We start from the raw sequence: 21,376 nt of genomic DNA on the forward strand, positions 1-21,376 counted from the left end.
GCATCTGAATAATACCCACAGGAGAGTGAGGTTGGGGTGGGGAGGAGAGAGAGAGAGTGAGGGGAGAGAGAGGGGGAGCTAATACCAAATCTCCGATGACCAAACCAAACCAAAGTCTATCAAAAGCCAGCTCAGCAAACACGCCCGCCATACTGATGAGGAGGGAGCAGAGCGGGGCGAGAGCGGAGGACTGAAGCTTAGTCTAAACATCACTTCAGGGAGAGCTGTGTCTTTGTGGCTGCAGTAGGTTGCAGAGAATAATCATTTCTAAAATAGCTTCATCCAAGTCTAAAAAATGGAATAATTGTCAGACTTGACTGTAGGATGCAAAATAAGTGCAACTAAAATCAAAAAGAGTCTGTACGCCGTGGACCTGCAAACAAAGTGGTCAGACCCTTGAGATATAACTATGTTTATCTGTTAGAGTAAATACGGTAAATTAGCTACGGAAAAAAATAAATATACATGTAATTAAAAGAATTTAGGGAAATCTGAGGAGTAAAGTTTGAGACAAAGAGAGAGGAAAAGAGGCTCTATAACCATTTTTCAGAATAAAAGCTCTTTTTGCTGTTGACATTATTTATCACACTTCGTCCATTCACTTCTAAATCACAAGAGAACAAGGAAAAACTGTAGGTGGACTGTAACAGTAGGTGCCATGCGAAAAAAGACTCAGGCCAGAGAAAAACAGACAATTTCAGCAGCACCTCACTCGCACGAAGGACATAATAGCGCTGAAAGCAAAACGACTCAATGAAACAGGAAAAGTGTATTTCTTGGAATCCACTTACACTCAAATTACAGTGACATTCTTGGCAGGGTTTGCAGCACTTGGGAAATACAATGTACTGAAGCGGAGAAAAAAGAACTTTTTGGGACTCTTATCAGGGATGTGACACAAAAGACTCGCGATTAACACGCACAAAGAAAAATCACAGGAAGAAATCAAATCAGCGAAAGAGGAGGAAAAATAGGGCCTGTTTTCTTGGCAGCGTTTAAATCCAACTTCTCTTTTTTTTCCCCCCTCTCTTTCGTTCTCTCCCTGCTTTCCTCCGTCACCAGGTTAAGTTACAGACATGAGGCGCAGGAATGAGGGAGGCAGAGTGGTAACATACGGTACCATGAGGAGCGAGACGCCGGCCCTCCCTGACATGCCGTGCACCGAGCGAGAACCCCCTCCCAGGCCCCCACAGGCAAACATGCACGCACACAGTATTTGGACAGCATATGTACTGTACATACACAGACCCATCCGCCAAACGCAAGCAGATGATATGATTGTGTTCTCCCGAGTGTACACACACACATAGTCTTTGCTTCACACCCCCCTCCCCTCCCTCTGCAGCTCACTCTGCATGTGTCCTGTCATATCTCCTTCAGCCCATAATTGTCCCAACTTATGGTGTTTCTTCCTGCAAGCCACAGTTTAGGGGAAGTGAAATCCTTCTAAGTGACTGTCACAATGCATCAGCCTCAGGCCAGGGATGCTCACTCCCTCTCTCCCCCTCCCTTCCTCCCCCCTCCTCCTTCAGCAAGTCCCCCTGGTTGCATCCCCTCCCTCCATCCACTCTCACTATCCCTCACTTTAAGTATTTTTCTTGCTGAGATGCTTTCACTCCGCCGCTCTGTCTCTTTTTTCTTTCACCCTCCAAACACACACCGTTTCTACCTTCTCTCCGTCACAACACCGCACAGGCCTTACTCCCTGCCTGCGTCCTCCTCTCCGCTCAATCCTTGCCCCCCCCCACCCCCACCCCGACTACACTCGCCAGAAGAAGCAGAGGTTGCTTCTCCTCCTGTTTTCCTTTTGAAGGGACGGTCACTCCTTTCATACACACTCAGCTCTGTGTGTGTTCTCTGGACAGCCAGCGTGACCTTTGCGGTGACCCTGGCATGTCACAACCCTGTGATGCATGTGTCACTTCTTCTCTGCCTCTGACCCTGATGCTCACATCTCTGTCACCCAAACAGACCAGAAACACACACACATGTTTTCTCTTGTTGCGCTTCACTACACACAAAAAACAGTGACTGCGCTACACTGTCAACCAAATATACATCCTATTCCCTGTCTTGGATATATATCATCAATTTATCTGGTCGCTGCCCTCAGTGATTAATTGTGTGGCTAATAAGATGCTAGGAAAATGTTCCAAGTTCCCAAATTCTATATTCACATGTTCAAATGTCTCATTTTGTCCGTGCAATCATCTAAAACCCGTAAAATATTTAGTTTTCTATCAATGAAATCTGAAGTTGCATCCATACAGAAACTTTTAAGACATTTTTCCTTAAAAAATTTCAATCGATCAGTCTTATTGTTAAAGCTATAATCGGACACGATAACCAAGAAACAGAACAATATATATATTAAAATGACAACAATACAAAATAATAAAAATGGTCAGATGTCGCTGTGACTGCTCACAAGGAGAGCCTCACTTAATCAAGCAAACGCAACAAAAGCAAGCAGCTAAAAGCAGCAATATGTCACAAACCAGCGAGGAGAAATGTGCTACAGTAACACGCATGTGTGCACCCACATGTACTGTACATGCATGTAGGTGCTTTTTCCTCTTAGGTGTTTTTCTATTAGCCCCGTCAGGGCCGGGGCCGCTGCTTTATTGAGCATTTTATTGGAGCTGTGGACACATCGGTCGGCCATCAACCTTTCGTCGACCAATCATGTGCAGCGAGGGGAGGGACCTGGGAGGTCTGGCAGAGTCGGACACTCGGCCCGGGGAGGAAAGGGGGAGTCGGGTGGTCACTCACTCATCACTTGGATGCAGTCCGGCACTCAGTGTGTGCGTGTGTTTGTGTGTGTGTGTGTATACTGTGTGTGTGTGAGACAAAAAAAGGGTCAGTCACTGGTCACCAGATGGTAGCTGTTTGGGCTGGAACACAGCGAGCGAGAACGAGGGGGACAGTCTCTTTACTCTGCTTTCTCTCCTTCCTCGCTCACACACACACACACACACACACACGTTCACACACACACACAACAAAGCATGAGAGTGATGGGTGATAATGGAGCAGACACTAACAAATCTGCACCTCTTGGCTAGAGGCCTTGACTCAGTCAGTCTGTCCAACTAATAAACTACACACTCAGCAGACAGAGGGACCAGTGACCCTAACTGTACAGTTTCCAGAGGCACTCGTTTGTAGTAAAATGACATTTACACCATTGGAATTCACTGTGGTTAGCTCGTACATGTATAAACCATTGCTTTGCACTGCAAGCAGCAGGTTAAGTTTTAAATACAGCGGCTTTAGTGGGGCCTTGTCACTGTGTGTGGCCTTACAATGTGCAGGCTACTGCTGCTCTGGATATTAGTTCTTCTGTATGTCTGGCTATTAAATACCAATCCCCAGCCACACATTCATACGCACACGCACACACACAGACCACTTCCCTTCCAGTCTCAAAGTCAGGGACATAACAGTTTTGGCTGGCAGTATTGTGTGGGCCACAAGGAGAAGGAGAGAAAAACCAACTGTTCTTTTAGGTGAAACCTTCCAGCTGGACACGGACGAGGAGGGGAAATAGAAACAAGCGTTTGCCAGGACGAGCGAGGAGAGCGAGGCCGCTGGAAGGAGCACTTGTGACCGAGCAGAGCGCGCGTTCGGTCAAAGAGCGAGACAGCCGTACAGAGAGAGGAGAAAGAAGAGAACAGTGAAGCAACAATGAAGTAGCGGATGAAGAGAAGTGAGGAGAGTGAAATTGTAAAACAAAGGGGGAAAAAAAGGAAAGAAAGGAAAGAAAGTGGAGAAGCGCCAGCAGCTGGACTTCTCCTGCTAATTCAGCACTTTAACAAATCAATGCCACTTGAGGAGTACAATCCGCACCCTGAGCTCAGCGAGACGCATCACTGAGACCGTAGGCGTGTTTGTGTGAGTGTGTGCGCCTTTTGTGTGTGTGCGCGCCTGGAGGGGCTGATGATGTTGGCGTGTGGTCATCCACAGTAGTCCACATTAAGGTCCAGTAATGTGTTAATTTATAACTCTATCACCCCGGACGCCTGCATTATCCATCTGTGTCACACACTAGGCCTCCGATATCTATCATCCGGAGGGGAAAAAATGGCCGGTCCAGAGAGATTAAGCCACCGGTCGCACAATTTCTCCTTTTTTTTCCTTCTCCTTCTTTCTTTTCCCGTTAGCTTTTATCGAATGCATCCTTCCACTGCGCTCTCCCTTTGTCCTCACCTCCCCAGGTCAGGGTGATCAATTAGGGCCTGACAGAGCTCTCAGACCTGGCTGACCACTGGAGCTCCAGAGGCCCTGCAGACATCACAATCTACCCAGAGACGGAGCACTTAGTCTAGGCTTTAACACCCTCTCTCTCTCTCCCTCCCTCCATGGCCCTGGAGGTCTGCACGGGCGGCTGTTTGGATATCAGTGATCAGAGATTGAATTACACTTCGCCGTGACCTCTGTGAACTCCAGACGTGTTATCACTTACAGCAGATTGACAAAACAGATTGTAATAATAAAAGACCCTTGACTCTTATAAGTCAGCGACACATAGCGCGGTCTGTCATAACACTACAGGAGCTGAATTTTACAGGCTTCCACCACGTCTTCCGCGCAATAATGTCCCATAAAATATAATGTAGCAGGAAAATAAGCTTTTCTCCTGTTGAAGCGATACATTACAGTTGTCAAAACATGCAAACAACATACTGTATTTCCGTGTGGAAGTGTGTGTGCAGGTGGCTCATGCTCTCTTTGTCAGTAGCAGCAGGCACTAATAACACACAGGGGGAAATGATCAATACTCAGCCTCTCTATTCAATTTCACAACATCACTACTATCACAGGACACACACTCGCGCGCGGGCGCACATCTTTTTGCGTAAAACACACCGACACGAATGTAAAACAAAGGGCCTTTGACGAACACAAAGTAGCCAGAGGGCCGGCTAAAGCGGGAGGATTGTCTTTGGTGTGAATGCGAGCGATGCATTAATATTTATTTACCTAGAAATACTCGCATGTATCCTGGGAGGGAGGTGGTGAACATGAGATACACAGAGTACAGGAGAGGTGGTGGTGGTGGGGGTGGGGGGTTGATAGGAAAGACAAGCAGGCAATTCCACCTTTAAAGAGTGCAACAGTCATCACGAGAGGAGAAAGGGAATCTGCCCATTAAGACTAAGTGGATGTCTATTAGATCATGGAGGTAAGGAGGTGGGCATTTACCATCAGTCCGACTCACAAACAACCTTGTCTGCCCCTGAACTGAACTGTGCCCGCGAGTGTAACGCGGAGACATCACGCTGACACCTGAAGTTTCTCATAAAGTTAATGCTTTTTTTTTTTTTTTTACATAAACGCCTCCTAAAACTTTAAAATAACTCTTTTTAAAACATTTACTCTGACAGCTTCTGCAAAAAAAAAAAAAAACTTCACCTCTGCAAAAATGAAGGCAATTAAAAGACTATCAAAGTCACCACCCAGTCCTATGAGATCAAACAAACCCTGTGCCCTCTCCCTCTGTCTGTCCCTCTCTCTTCTTCTTCCCCAGTGTAAAACCCCCCATTCTTATCACTGCGGTACAGTTAATCCTCCCTCTTCTCTCCTCCGCCTCCTCCTACCATCACGGCGTCCCTCGGGGGGGTGCGCGAGAGGCTAAAAGGAGGGAGCACATTTGCCACTTGCCTGCGACACATAATACGGAGCAGGCAATCAACTTTGGCTTGACATGTATTTGCTCATCTCTGGGACACACACACACACACAACCCCAGCAACCCCCCCCCCTCCATCACTGCTGGGAAATTGAAGGGTGAGGGTTGGAGGAAGGGAGGGAGGGAGGGAAGGAGGGGAGGGGGGGAGCCCAAATTAACACTTGACATTCAATACGGTCAGGTCCTTAATTGGCCGGGGCCTTCCTGAGAAGGCAATTTTCTATTCCCCAAACTGCCCCCGCACTGCGCCATGTGCCAGTGTCATCTGTGTACGAACGAACGTCTACGTGTCTGTGTGTGTGTGTGTGTGTGTGTGTGTGTGAGGAAGAGGGAAATGTTTAAGTGTGTGCCAGAGAAAAACTGAGACAATGTGTGTATGCATATATCTGCGTGTGGCTGTGTGTGTGTTGGAGCCGGGGCCCTGTCCTGAGAGAGGCCCTCTGGTCCCTTCCCTCTCTCTAATGAGGCTGGATGAATTAGCGCTACGTGACATGATTTGAACAGCGCCACCCCCGGCCCCCCTTCTCTCTCTCCCTCTCTCTTTTTTTCTCCCCCTCCCTCCTCTTTGTCCTCCTCCCCTACTCATCCCCTGCTCTTTTTTTTCCTTAAAGCGGTGACAGGCATCTGGTGGCCGAAAAAATGCCAGGAGCAGCCCCGCGGCTCTCGCCTTTTATGCGTGCTGCTGCTGCTGCTTTTACACCACGCATACACACACACACAAACACACACACACACACACACACAATGAAACACTTTCGCCTTCCTCCCGCTCCCGCACGCACACGCAGACTCACTTGCACTTCCCGGCGGATCCAGTTACAGTTGATGTTATTACAGCTTTCAACCTGAGAGGTATTAGGCTTCCTTTAACAGATCTGACAGCATTTACAACACAGGCAAGTCGACGCCTCTAATCGCCTCTGTGACTTCAGCCTATTACCAATTGATCTCGGAGAGAGCCTCCACCTCACCTTCTGACTGATGCACAAGCTGTCGGCTCCTTTTCCTCTTCTTTGTCATAATGCGCTATCTCTCTCCTGCCGCTACATCCTGTAAACTTGACTGCTCTTTAAGTGCTTTCGTTTCAATGCTTTTCCTGCGATAAATCTTGCAGCCGTTCGCCTATGATATTTTTATTATTTATGTTATTGAGTTATATCTTGCCGCCCATTGATCAGGCACAAAGGATCACCTTTGCCCCTAAGAGGTCCCGTTTAAGCCTCAAACAAGACGCTAAATTTATTAGCTTAACGCTCGCGCAGAAAAATGGCCGTAAATCTGGGTGATAAATCCCTCGTCGCCGGCCTTTACAAATCTAAACTGATCAACAAGCTGCGAGGTAATGGCCTGGATAAAAGAAACAAAAGCTCCAGATTTTTTATTTTTTTGTGTTTGGAGGAAACATAGCAAATGGATTAAATGCCATGAAATATTAAATGGCAGTCAGAATCACACACATCATGCAGCGGACGGCGCTCCAACAAAGCACTTATCGCTGAGTGTGTTTCCCGACAATGGAAGAGGCAGCTCAGGCCATTTACAGAGAAAACATCAACATAGAGAACGCTAGTGCATATGAGAGTGTGTGTGTGTGGCTGCATCTGAGCCTGCACGCATGTGTGTGTGTGTGTGTGTGTCAACAACACAAAATAACGGAGCCTTTTTCTTTACAAGAATTCTCACTTTGTCCTGACCGAGCCGTCACTTCAATCGCACAATAAGTGCCACAGCCCAACAATGTGCGGTGCCAAAGGTCACGATTTCTGACCTCCCGCCCCTGGCTGGTTGCCGCAGATACAGGGTCAGACCGATTGATGTGTATCAGAGTAGGCTAATTAGATCATTTGTGAGTTAATTGACATTATAGATTGTTAGAAAGTGAAGTGAAATGCTCGATAGTGTGCTCGCCTCACATGCACACAAGCTCAATTCAGTGTGTGTTTATGTGTGTGTGTGTGTGTGTGGGGGATGAATTCAAAGGAACAGGTATGCCCAGTGACAACACACACGCTGCCTCTCCCATCCAGGCCACACACACTGTGGTATTTCACCGCACGGCACACACACACACACACACATCCTCACAAAAAAAAAACGAGAGCCACCCAGAGTCTGAGTTTGCCAGAAAAACACGAGCTGTGGGATGCCAAGGCAGCTGCATTTAACAGTGGCCATTAAATGTTATTAATCCAACAGCGCAAACATCTTTACAAAGTCAGCAGAGAGCACAAACAAATGCTTACACATGTTGCTTTAACACTTTGCGCACAAGAAAAAGTAGCTAATGAGTAAAGACTCGGGGTTAAAACGACTACACGGTTAGCGAGCAATTTACACAATCTGCATAAGGCAAAGACATAATGGGAGTGCGTTAACGCTGGTGTACATGCCTGTAGCGCTGAATATCTTTGTGTGTGTAAGTTGGCAACAAGCCTACCACAGTCTGTACCACTAGCCTCCCTTCTCCAGAACCTCCCTAAAAAATCCTCCCTGGGCCTCTAGCAATCAAATCTCCACGGTAAGCTGGAGACAGAGCAGAGCAGAGCAGCGCGGGGAGAGATAGAGGGAGAGGCAATACATGGGAGCGAAAAAAAAGAGACATGACGCCCGCCTCCTTCTCTTCTTAAGCTGCAGTGTTTGCATTCAGAGAGAAGTTCTCTTCACCTCACATGAATCGCTGTTACCTGTTGGAGAGCCATTTTCTTTGCACAACAGCTCTGGTAATTTGACAAACACACGCTCCACGGTACATGCCGGATTAGCAGGGGAAAGAGCCGGAGTCAACTGTGAGCCCTGAACAAAATTACCATGATTATACATAACCATAAATAAGCCTGATGATGATGATGATGGCTTTAACAATAATAACAGCAATCCAGCCTGAGTGCTTTTTCAAATAACAGTGACAGCATTAGCCACACCGCCGACAGAAAAATGAAACACTCGGAGCCTTGAGAGCTCCTCTTCTTCTTCTGTTTCTGCCACTGCTGATGGGGCAAATTGGCAGGCAGAGCGAGCAGACAGGGGTCCTTAAGACGGATGTAAAAATAGTAGGCTGTCGATTTTGCCCGTTGCGCTGGCGCTGCTCCAAAGAAAACAAAAAAATCACAGGAGCCGAGGAATAACAGGAAAAGGGAGAAGCCGCGGTGAAAGTATGCCCCGAGTTCCTGTCACTTAGCGCAGGTCACACCTAATGTCACCTTCCTCCGCATGCAGGACGGGGAAGCACACAACAATGTCTCTGCCATCTGCTCGGGGCTTAAAATACGACAGGACACTGAAGAATGTTTGCTCTGACTCGCTCTTTCTCTCCTCACTTTAGTCAATTACGTGATCATCCTCTCCGCCGGTGGCAATCTTTGGGTCACCGAAGCCAACGTGAGACCCTCCCAGCTCTCAACACCACCATGACCCCTGGTACTGCCACTTCACACACACACACAGGACACAATTATACTTGAACCCTTTCATAACTGCCTGGACCTCGGTGACAGCTGCTGCATTCCTGCCGTGTCAGAGTGTGTGTGTTGCCCTGGCCCTGTGCTTATGTCCCCCCCCCTCTCATTAGCCAGTGGCGGGGTGGTGACATCCTGAGCGACTGGCCCTTCAAACACACACTTCCTCTTCACACCGGCGACTTCTCCCCACTGCAGGAAACCAGCCAAAGACAAATAACTAACAGCTCTCTTTCAAAAGGAAAAAAGGGAAACCGTGGCGATAAGAGTCGTGTTCAGTTGAGCTGCAGAAACAAATAAACTGTAGTGGTAGAAAAAACTAATTTAGATTTATAATGTATGATCAAGCAATATTTTTAATGAATCTGTGAAAAAACTATGTCAAATTTTTAAAAAGAAAATGTACATTTTCCCCTAAAATTGACGTTTTATTTCATCTTTTCCTCATATTAATTTCTCAGGGCAGTGAATGTCACACGTGACACTCGCCTGACTGACTTTAACGGCCTCTCTGACATTTATTTTAAATAAATCCAACCCAAATATACCGTCTTGTCAAGCACAAGAATCTCCTGATGCTACATGCCGATATCTCCTCACATTAGCAGTAGTGTATTGATTATTGTGTCGAAAGCAGCTTGCATAATAACAGTAAATAAAGAACAACAAAAGGAAATACATAATGTATTTCTTCCTTTTGCCCACACAGGACTAAAAGAAGTCCCTGGGAAAGACTCACCGCTCAGCCCTGTGATAAGAAGCAGAGCAAAAGGCTTTGCATGCCTCCTCAACACGCACACGTGTGATAAAGAAAGTCCTTCTGACTTCAACGATAGCGTCTTTACGTTCATTATTCGGGCATTGAGCATGGCGGTGAGGCGGCCGTCTCCGCAGGACAAACAGGAAACAGCTGACGTGGAACCCGTGAGTGATGCTCACATGATGCTTATTGATCGCTGCTCGGCCCCGGGTCTCACATACGGAGTCAGGGTCGGTGCTTAACAGTAACGCTGCTCCTGCAGGGCATTGCTGCACGGCTGCAGAGGTTAGTGCGTGACCCGGGACACACATGATCATGTGAGGGGCGGATTTATTTTGGGGGGGGGAGTAAATGTGAATTTATTTAAGATAAAAGAGAATTTTTTAAAGGTTTAAGGAGAAGTCGTATTGACGGATTTCCTCTACAGTCTCATGGACTGCTGCACGAAAAAGGAAAACAATGGAGTTAAAATCATGGATTTTACCCACTCATGCTGTAGATGTGTGCAGTATATGTGCCAGAAATATTTAATCAATTGCATGACAGGGGAACAAATTATATTAATTAATGCTCAGATTTTAAAAAATAAAAAAAGCGTCTGCTTAATGGTGCAAGAAAAAAAAAAACAGATTAAAGAAAGTCCGTTAAAAGTTGAAAGTAAAAACGCTGCGGACGTCATATCTCCCTGCTTGGTGCCTGGGTAAATAAAGTGGGGACCACAGCATGAATGGAACCTTGTACATCCTCCTACTTCATCAAACTCGATGGCTTCTTAACGCTGCACTTACACACAAACACACACACACACATGCGTATACAGTAAATATACAAGCAGCTGCAGCTACCTTCCCACTCAATCTCACTCTCCTGTTTCTGTGCTCCCTCTTGCAGAAATAACGCTGCCTTCAGGAAACACATCATCATTGTTGCATATGCACAAAGACTGAGAGAGATGCCCGCCGACTGAACGCCACAGCGGCCTTCCTCGGCGCTGCAAATGTTATCTCCACTCTCTAAACTGGCCGGTAGGGTCGCGGTAATTGAATGAAAGAGTGTGGGAGCAAGAGACAGGTGGGATGTGAGGTGGAGAAGACGTAGCTGTAAAGCTGCTCCAATCAGGTGCAAGGCCCGTGAATATGATTGAGAGACGCACCCAGGTTCTTCCCCTCCTTCCACTTGTCTTTTTGTGTTATTGTAAGTAATAATCCTGTAAACGCATTGGAAGCATGCAACGGCCAACGCAGCTTCAACCTCAGGAGGCCTGTCGTTCATATGAAGACAGTAGCTGCGGAGTGAATCTGATTCAGTACGTGGAGGACCGCTGGTGGTGATAGAGCTTTAGGTATAAAAGATAGTCAAGAAGAAGAGAGACGGAAAAGGGGGTTGAGGTGCGGGGAATAAGACAAGGAAGGAAAAGCGAACGAGAGAAGAAGAAGAAGAAGAGGCAGGGAGAGAGAGACGTAGTAGAAGAAGAAGAAAAAGTAGTAATGGGGGAAGTGGTGCGTGTCTTTTCTGCAAATCTCCTCTTTCACCTCTGCTCTCCTCCAGCTCTCCAGCCAAGGCCAGCCAAGAGACACTTCACCTCGCACCCACACACACATGGAGCCCGAGCCAACACACAGAGACACACACACACACTGAGAGGGAGAGGACACACACCCACAAAACTGCACACGCTCACTCGTACTCTCTCTCTCTCTCTCTCTCTCTCACACACGCACACAAAAACTGGCATATGAGTATTTAGCCACCCACTCAGAAAAATAAATGGCAAAAGCACGGACACAAACGCTTTAACGCACACATGCACGGACACAAACTTCACCGCACAGACGCACACTTGACACCAGATACATGCGCGTATAGGCATCCATATGCTCTGTGTGCAACGACCCATCAAAGACAGACATGGAAATAATAACAGTTGAGTGCAACGACACACACACACACACACACGTTCACTGACTGTGGATAATTCTACACATATGCATCAAATCACTGCCTCCCAGTCACACACCACGCTAAGAAGCAATGCATGTGCACCACATATGCAACACGGCCGTACCCCAGCGTGTAAAACAACGTGTGCACACGCACACACTCGCTCCCTCACCACCAGCATAAGTGTATCAGCGTGTTAATGGGCAGATTAGCGCGTTGTGTGATCTGCACTGAGGAGGATAATATCAGCCTCATTTCTGCAGTCAGACAAAACAAAGCGGAGCGAGTTAGTGCTCAAATATGTCTGTCATCACGCGCTCAGAGCAGCAGCGTTCACTCTCAGAGCTCTGACATACAACGGCAGGAAATTATAGGCTCCAATGCGCTTACGGAATATGTGGAATAAGGACGAATTAAGCAACATGACTGCAAAGAAGAATTTGACAAAAGGAAGGAAAACATGAAATTATTAAAAAACATTGAAATAGAAGAACTGAAGACAGAAATTTAGAGTCGATAAAGATGGTGAATTTTTTTTAAACCTATAAAGCAAACAAATTTGTGTGATCAATCTCTGTTTGTTTTTTTAACGTTTTATGGCGTCTTAAATTATAAGCAGACACTTTTTCTCTTAGAATAAAAATATATAAATATTGATTTTATTTAAATCATTTTATTGCTTTAAAATTACAATTTAATAAAGCTTTTTTAAGGATCTTAAATGTGCAAATATCATGATAAATCCTGCAGGTTTTTGGATTTCAAATTAAGAGTAAATTTACAAAGTGAAAATGCCTTCAAATTAAAAGACTGCAAACTGTTAAAAATGTAGGGAGGCCTATTCATATAATTCTCATCCTTTTTTCTAATGTTTATTTCTACATATTAACCCCTTGTGTTTCTGTGTGGATACACGAGAGTCTCGGTGTGAGGTGGAGCAGGAGGCAGAGAGCAGACATGATGCCACTGTACCTCTTCCAGGTCTCGGCCCATAGTCGACCTGTCGCACTTCAAAGGAAGCCGCGTTACAGCACCCTTGCAGAGAGAAGAGAGGGAGGCTATTTTAGAGAGCGTGTTCAGATTGAAGACATGCACTGATTTATTCTTGTCTGTCTTCGTGTCTCTGAGCTGTGCTGTAAGCCTGGGTGGCAGCATCGCATCCTCAGGTGGAGGGGGAAGGGGGGGCATTTCTTTACGAGCTTTCTTAACCTTGACTTGTTCCCACATTCCTCCGACTTGAAGCGGAGGAGAAGTTTAAAAAAAAAAAAAAAAGAAAGAAAGGAAAAAAAGAAGACGCGGCCTACGGGTGTTTTACTGTGAAAGAATCATCCCTGATGAACCAATTAGGCTCGTAGGATCACTTAACTCCGGGCTTTTTTACTTGCAACGGTCGATATTGAGATCCACGCATGTACAGCAGCGGGTCAATTAAGGCTCCAAATATTATCACTGCGTAATGCTGGGAAATAATTCAACTCCTAATTAATGTTTGTTTTTTTTCTTCCATAAAAACAATTAGGAAAGTTCCCCTTCACAGTGTTTAGTCAAATGTGCACCGATTTCTGAACATTAGGAAGCTGAGAAAATAGGCAGTATTTATCGAATCCATTTCATTGATTTCATTTAAATTGCACGCTGTTCGTGTTGTTTCCTGTTGACATTTGCGTGGGTTATGAAGGCTGTGCATCTCCTGCTCTGTGCTATGAAAAAAAAAGTTTCTTCAAAGATTAAAAGCCTATTAAGGCCTGCTCTGAGAGGTGTCGATTATTCGCTCGCAGTCGTTCCTTAATCCTTGTTAATTTCGTTCATTTATAGAAACACGGAATAGTGACAAACGATGGCATGTAGATAAATGTTTTTATGTGCAATATTAACACCTAAGGTAATAAAAAAACAACAACACTGATTTAATTCAGCTTCGTTCTTCTTCCGGTTTCTGCAAATTGCACCAGCATCTCCTCGAGCCAAATATATTTTGGGGGAAAATATTTCTTAGAAATAAAGAAATTTAAATAAACATGGAAATAAATTAATTCAGTTATTCTGAAATATTTCACGATTAAAGCCGAAATATAAAATAAAGAAAAACAATACAAGAGTCAATCGAACAGGAAATCGATCAACTCTTGGGCCAAATTCGTTCTCAAATTGTCCCTTTTTTATTTAAGTAATTGTCTTCACTCTGAAGGAGACAGGTGCTGCTTTTTTATAGATTTATTATGTTATAAAACTATGTGGAAAGGAAATCAAAGTTAATCAGACCTCCTTATTTAAAATGTCATCATTAAAATCTTCACTTTCATCCTCCTCATCGGTCACTGATATTTACGCACCGAGATGCTCAGACACCTGCTGCAATCCACGAGCTTATTTACCTCATTTCAGCTGACTGCATTTAAGTGCTTTTTTCCCCTCATTTCCAAACTCTCGCCTTGTGTGACGAGTTTACAATATTACGTCAAAGGTATTTCAACATTCTGTGCCTTCGCTGGTGCCCTGCACCTCTCCACAGCCGCGTCTGTCCTGCACGCAGTGCGCACAGCTCTTACGCGTCTCTATCGATCAGCTGGAAATATAATTTGGCCTAACAACGCTAAAATACCGCATCCCTCGTGTCACCTAGTTGATCTTTAAGGGGGAGAGAGAGGGGAGATTTCGAAACACGAGCCCATAACGCATTTCTCTCCTCCAACACCCCAGGGTGCGCCAGCCTCGGCAAACACAAAGTCATTATCGGTTAGATTCCAAGAAGGCGAGTCTGTCAAGGAACAGGCTTCCTTCGGAGAATTTATGTCATGCCTACTAAACATGGGAAGATGTCTTCTAAGTGGTGCGAGGAAGGATAAATAACAGCGAGTCCCTCAGCTGATTATATTGAAACAACGGTGCGCATTTGTAAAAAGGATTGGGGATGCAAACGTGGGGTCCCAGCAGATGCTGAGCGCAGGGGCCCATCCACCTGCTTCACACCGGCTCCTCCAATTTACTCATCAATAGTTTCTTAAGGACAGAACGTGATGCTGCATGATGTGCATGACAAGTGCAGCAATGCAATTAATAAATTCAGTCAAGAAATGCCTGAAATCTCTGGCAAAGATTCGTCTGCGTGAAAAGCAGAAGAAATGATTATTTTTCATGAAGAAACACAAAACATCGAAACATGTTCCCAAAAGTTACACCAGGAAGTGTTTTAGTATCAATAGATCAGTTTTTCCTTCACGATTAGACCACTGGGATTTAACAAAACAAAACTCTGATGCTGTAAATACCGTCAAGGTGACAGAGTAACTTTCTCATCCTCTCCAGCACAGAGCCGCGGCGGAGCTGTTGCGCAAGAGCCGCTGTGGCCTGCGTGCGTGACAGCGTGCGCATGGTACGGACCGAGAGCCTGCAGGTCCCGCTATGATTAACTGCAAGCTAACGACCATCCTCTATCTTTACTGTCTCCCCCTCAAACACGTGCGCGCGAACGGACGCGCACACACACATACAAAAACACAAACACACTCGCCTCTTCTCTCTCCTTTTTGACATTTATCAGACGAAAACACAAAAGCCCTTAAAAAGAACTCTCTTTTCCTGAATTCGGGACTACTTTAAGAGAATAAAAAGGTTGTAAACAAGAGTGAGATTCAGCGTAACATCCACGAGAACAGGCGAGAAATGACAGGAGGAAATGTGGACTTTCCTCAGCCGGTGCAGGCTGTCCGTTATCATCATTTGCTTTTTCCCAGACGAGCCTTCGTTCGTTCGCGGCTCCTCCGCTGCTCTGCAGCCGCGCGAGGGGCTTCCTGCCTCGGCCACATGAAGTCAATTAGCCGGTCCCAGAGGGGAGCCCCTGCCCGGGTCTTTATCGGCACTGAGGTTACCAAAACACTGCTAGTGCTTGCTTTTAAACTCCACACCGCTCATAGGGCAATTATGGAGACTTAAGCATGTGTGTAACGAAGCCGGACAAGGGATAATCCATCAAAGGGCGAAATAACTGAAGCGTGCAAATTTTCCATTAAAATGCTTGTTTTTCTAAATACACAAATATGCTGTTTGGGTTTATTTTAAAGAGCAGAAAATGGCTGAATTAGTGACATTAAAAGAAACACACACACAGAGAAAAAGAGAGGCTGCATGAATGAAAACAAACTCACTGTTTTTGTGTGTAAAACAACAACACCAGGACAAACACTCAATAAGAAATCTGATATATTTAAAATGTGGAAAGTTGTAAAAATGCAAGTACGGATTCTAAACTTTAAATATCCCAAACAAAACACAGCCCACAACCAGACCCCTACCCCCTAAATTACACACACACACACACACACATAAACACACACACCTACACTCACATTTTCACACATAATCACAACAACAAACATCTAAACATGCAGGAGGAGAAGAATCAAAGTTTGCTCCTTGATTAAAGACTAAAAACATGTAAAGATGGAAGGAGAGAGGAGTCAGAGATGGAGCGAGTGAGAGGGTGAGGGGGTGAGAGGCTGAGGCTGACGTACCTGCTGGGACATTCTGTAGAGGAGGTTGCTGTCAGTGCTCTGCTGCTGCCATGTCCCCATGAAGCCCGGCTGCTCAGCACTAGGCGGTCTGGTGCTGAACTGCATGGAGCTTTCGCCTGCTCCCTCAGCGCTGCTGCTAACGATGCTAACGCCACCCAGACCACTTCTGCTGCTGCTGCTGCTGGTGGTGGTCGTGGTGGTGCTGCTGCTGCTGCTACTGTGGCTACTGGAGGGGATGCTCGAGCAAACGCCAGCGGTGCCGGTGGGTCCGTCAGACTTAGCCGGAGGTGGCCTGGGCGGCTCGGGGTCCGTGCTGGGCTCTGGTGGGACTGTGTCGCACTCACTGCCTCTCACATCCAACTCTGCCTCCTCGGACTTGGACAGAGAGAGAGGGAGAGACAGAGAGAGGGAGAGACAGAGAGGGAGGGAGGGCAGGAGGGATGTGGGAGTGTGAAGGAGGAGAGAAGAGGAAAAAAAAAACAGTCAGTGAAGGTGGGTTCTTTTGGGGTCTTGTTGGCTTTTTTTTCGTCCTGCTTCTCGAGGAGGATAACAGCGAGCGGGGAGCTGAGAGAGGAGTGGATGTGTGTGAGGTTTCTTGGCAGCTCTGGTGTGTGTGAAAGTTAATTCTTAAGAAGAGAGAGGAAAAAGAGGGCTCGCGGTGAATTTCCTCGGGGGGCCTCGTCTCGGACAGGGCAAGACGAGCGGAGCACGGGAGGTGAGGGAGGATGAGGATGGAGGTGAGGAGGGGGCTGATGAGGAGGAAGAGTGGAGTTAAAAGCAGAAGAGGGGGGTTATGGGAATTAGTGAGGAGGGGTGCATGATGCTGCCGGTGGCCTTAGATTTAGCTTGAATCCAGCTGTCAGTCAGGTTGTACTTGGACATGGACTCAAGACAAACACACTTTAAGGCAAACACACACAATGACACACATGTTGACCTGCATGCACACGCTTACAGAGCGTGGAAGGAAGGTTTAACATGAACACTTGAATCAGCGCATTCCACCCTGAGAACATGCTCGCATGTGGGTTCAAATAAATCTTTTTAATGTTTCAAATAAATCTAATTTTTTAAATAGAAAAAAAATAGTCTTAAAAAAACTTTATGGATGTAAACATGCTCAGACAAAAAACGGAAACAACTCACTTCATAAGGTAAATCAACAATTTCACAGGAATCAGGACCAAAAAAATCTCTTACAAATTTTAAAATAGTAAAAAAAACATATTTTAAAAAAAATAAAATAAATAAAAGTGCCATAAAAAGCTTCATAAAACAAACAGCCGAGCCAATAAAAGGCATGAACGTCTCTTACCATCAATTCTGTGCCTGTCCCAGCAAAGTGAAGATGAGGTGTGGGAGTGAGCCACCAGCTATCCAGCTCTCCCTGCCTCCCGCTCCTCTCTCTCTCTCTCTCTCTCTCTCTCTCTCCCTCTCTCTCTCCCGTACTCTCTCTCCCTCTCTCTCTCTCTGTGTGAGCGTGTCCCTCTCTCGACGTCCGCGCCGCGCCGCCTGTCCTCTCTCCTCTCTCTCTCTCTCTTTCTCGGACTCCTCCGTACTCCGCTGCAGCCGCTGAGGAACTGAGCTGAGCGCCTGAGCCTCTGTGTGTGTGTGTGTGTGTGTGTAAGAGCGAGCAGAGCATGTGAGTGAGAGTGAGAGAGACGGTGGCTCCCTGAGTGTCTGCGTGTGTGTGTGTGTGTGTGTGTGTGTGTGTGAGAAAGAGAGCGAGCGAGAGTGTGTGTGAGCGTGTGTGTCAGGCCGGTGCAGGCTCAACTGAGTCAACTGTGCCTCTTCTCTCTGAGATGCTCAATGACATCGCACCGCACGCTTCCTCACACACACGCACACACACACACACACACACACTCCTCCCCTGCCAGGGGGAGAGAGGTGGGGGCCATCGCAGAGCAGGAGAAGGGAGGGAGGGAGGGGAGAGTTTGTCCCCCTGCCTTATTACCATTTGCGCTGCGAGTGGCCGGCACGTCTCAGAGCAACTTAGTTACCCAGAGGGAGCATCCCACCTCACACACTCACACACACACACACACACGCACACACGGTGCTTAGCGAACAAGCTCGGTTTTTACTTTGTAAAAAAAGAAGAAAAGCATCACCTTTGCAGACTCGAGTGTTTGTTTCTTTGTTGAGAACATTGAAAATGCAGGAGTGTGTTCAACAAAAGCTTCTTTGATCACAGCTGAAAAATTGTTTTATTTTTAATTTGTAGGGCAGCAAGAAAAAAACAAGAAAAACAAACAGAAAAATATCAATAGACTTGTTATATCTCTCAAAAATCTGCTGCCTTTGTTTGATTTTCACCCACTCTAATGAAAGACTAATGGAACGCAGGCAGGCTGCCACCAGCATGCATATGAACACACACGAGCAGGAGGAGCCACACACACACACACACACACACAGGAACCCCCCCCCCTGCGGAGGCTCTCAGATTTTAATTAAGAAAAAAATGAGGAAGAGGTTCCATTTTAGCCAAATTGGTCCCCACAGCAGCAAAGGTGAGGGAATAAAATGAGCGATGGAGGAGTAAAGGGAGGCAGACACGGAGAAAAAGACACACAGGAGGATATAACCAAAGAGGGAAAAAAAAGGAGAGGAAGGAGATGTATGCTTCCTTTGACACAGCGTAGGACACATCTCAAACAATGAAGACGTCCCTCCTCCCCACTTCTCTTCAAATCTCCTCTCCTCCGCCCCGTCTCTTTCGCCCCCCCACCCGTCATTACAGAGAAATGACAGAGCAGGTGCCTCCGTCCGAGTATAGCGAGAGGGAAGATGTCACTGTGATCTTTTTTTACGCCGCCGAGGAACAAAAGAGGGAACTTCTCTGCTCGGCTGTATTAAATGCCTTCTGATGTGTAAAGTCACTTCAAAATTTGTGGCAAATTGCTGCAGACAGGTGCGCGGCTGTCTCGGGTAAAAGCCTTTTGTGCGGCGTGCTAATGGCCGTATGGTGTTAACCTTTGCTGAGATTATCTCACCGGTCGTTACTGTTATGTACAGGGATGTGTGCGAGCGGGGAGAGGAGTGTGCAGCCGGAGTGTGAACACTTTAAAATAATGTGCAAGTCTTTTGTCTCAAGCTTCCTACATCTTAATCCTTCGCTTTTGTCTCCTTCTCCACTTTTTCTACGCCTCCCTTCCTCCTTTTCTTCATTTATCTCCTCCATAGTGGCCCTCGCCTTGTCAGGAGCCACAAGCCGCCTTGTCGTAAGAAGGCATGATGTGTCACCTCCTGTCCGCGCGTCGCACGCTCCGCTCTTAACAACTTATTGAAAAGGTAATGCACGAGGCTTCGGCTAATTATATTAAGTGACAATTTAGCAGCCGAGGTTCCTTTTTGCTTCTCTTCCTCTCTCTCTCTCTCTCGCCTGCAAATGTGCGAGTCTGTGGCTTTGTCGAGTGGCACTCAGAGCTTCAAGTCAAGCTGGTGGCTCAGCTTCTGACCCGGCTGGTTAATGGCTGTTATTTGTGGGAGGGAGGAGTGGACTCTGCCAATATCGCTCACTCTTTTTTCTTCTCTCCCCCCCCCACCCCCGCTTCCTTTCCCTCTCGCCTCCGCTGATGGTAATGGCCGTGATGACAGAGGAAACGAAGACGAGACACAGAAGTAAAAACACGGAGAGATGGAGAAATTTTAGGCGAGAGGATGGAGGAAATGGAAGGTTGGGAGACGCTGGGAAGCAGGAAGGGGCAGAAAAAGAAGGGGGATCCTGAGGCTCCTTTATTAAAACTATTATTGTGCAGGACTTGAGAATTCCCCCCGGGGCAGGGGTCCATGTCGAAGCCCATATAATTAACTAGAGGCTCAGCTACGGATCAATTACCAGACAAGCAAGTGATAGCCGAATCAATGGAAGATCATCAGGCTCGTTATCAGTGTTGCAACTCATTAGAGGAAAAGTGAGGTAGAGAAAGAGGGGAAGGGGAAAAAAAGGGGGATGGCGGTGGGGGTGAGGGCAGGGTTGGTGGCAGGGTGTTAGCCCGGCAGAGGCTGATATGTGCGCGGTGGGCTGTGCAGTGACAGGGGGGAGGCCTGTGTGACAGAGTGCAGCCCGCTCTGTAGCAACACTCACTGAGGCTTGTAGGGATCGATACGAGTGTGCACACGAGGTTAAAGCTCTGCCACAGCATCCTTATCCCCCCCACCCCACCCCCACGCGCACGCGACTCACACGCTCAGGCCGGGTACAATCCGACAACCTGAGCAGGCAGAGAGGGCTCGTCAAGATGAAGAGCTGCAGAGCAAAGCCTTTACTTCCAGAGGAGAACCTACATCGTAACCTCTGATCCCTGAAAAGCTGATGAAAGATGTCACAAGTTCACGCCGAGGACACGATTTGAACGGGGAGAGCTGTTTCAAATGTAATTGAGTAAGCAAACATGCAGCGTGATCCAGCTCTCAGGTGTCCTCTCTAAAGCTCGGCGCGTCCTAAACTTAGATATATTTGTGGAAATGTTGATCCTCCCACACACGGTGATCTCATCAAAAGAATCTCTGAGCTGCTTCTGACTGTCTCTCTTTTATTTGTGTGAAATGAAACATTGGATCAGTTAATACAAAAACAGCTGTTGGCTTTTTGTGCTTAATTCCTTCCTCTGCTCTGTCCTTGACATCACATTGCCTTGAGTGAATATAGAATTAGATAGCATGGATATAGTGAGCATTCATAGTAAACACATAATATGAGTCATATCATTATTAGATGTACTTTGGCAATTTAACACCTTTAGTTCTGCGTATGGCAGCGCTGCTTGCTCTCTCTGCAAATGACTTTGAAATTTGATTAATAACTCGATCCAAAAACAAATTTTTTTTAGGCCTATCATAATGTAATACATGCATTTCATTATGATTGGTGTGGATGGATGTTAAAGTTGTAATCTCGAAGATCTCCGTTTCCTTCTCTTTGGCGCCACCTATGGTGATAGACGATAATTGCGTCAGCACACTTCCCAGATATCCAGACAGTGCTGCATGTGTGACGTCAATGGTTTCC

The 21,376-nt window shown here is 46.5% G+C and overlaps 1 protein-coding gene across 1 annotated transcript in view; it reads right to left on the minus strand.

Moving 5' to 3' along the window:
* bnc2 (basonuclin zinc finger protein 2) overlaps positions 1–16,464 on the minus strand; it is a 90,364-nt gene extending 73,900 nt beyond the window's left edge. Inside the window, exon 1 of the mRNA XM_069666696.1 lies at positions 16,360–16,464. Coding sequence (XP_069522797.1) covers positions 16,360–16,464 — 105 coding nt within the window. The remainder of the gene's footprint in view (positions 1–16,359) is intronic.
* Between the last annotated feature and the right edge of the window lie 4,912 nt (positions 16,465–21,376).

Source organism: Semicossyphus pulcher, unplaced genomic scaffold (assembly GCF_022749685.1).
Source record: "Semicossyphus pulcher isolate SPU_LCO1_2020_fin unplaced genomic scaffold, fSemPul1.0.p SCAF_17, whole genome shotgun sequence".
Taxonomy (NCBI): Eukaryota; Metazoa; Chordata; class Actinopteri; order Labriformes; family Labridae; genus Semicossyphus; species Semicossyphus pulcher.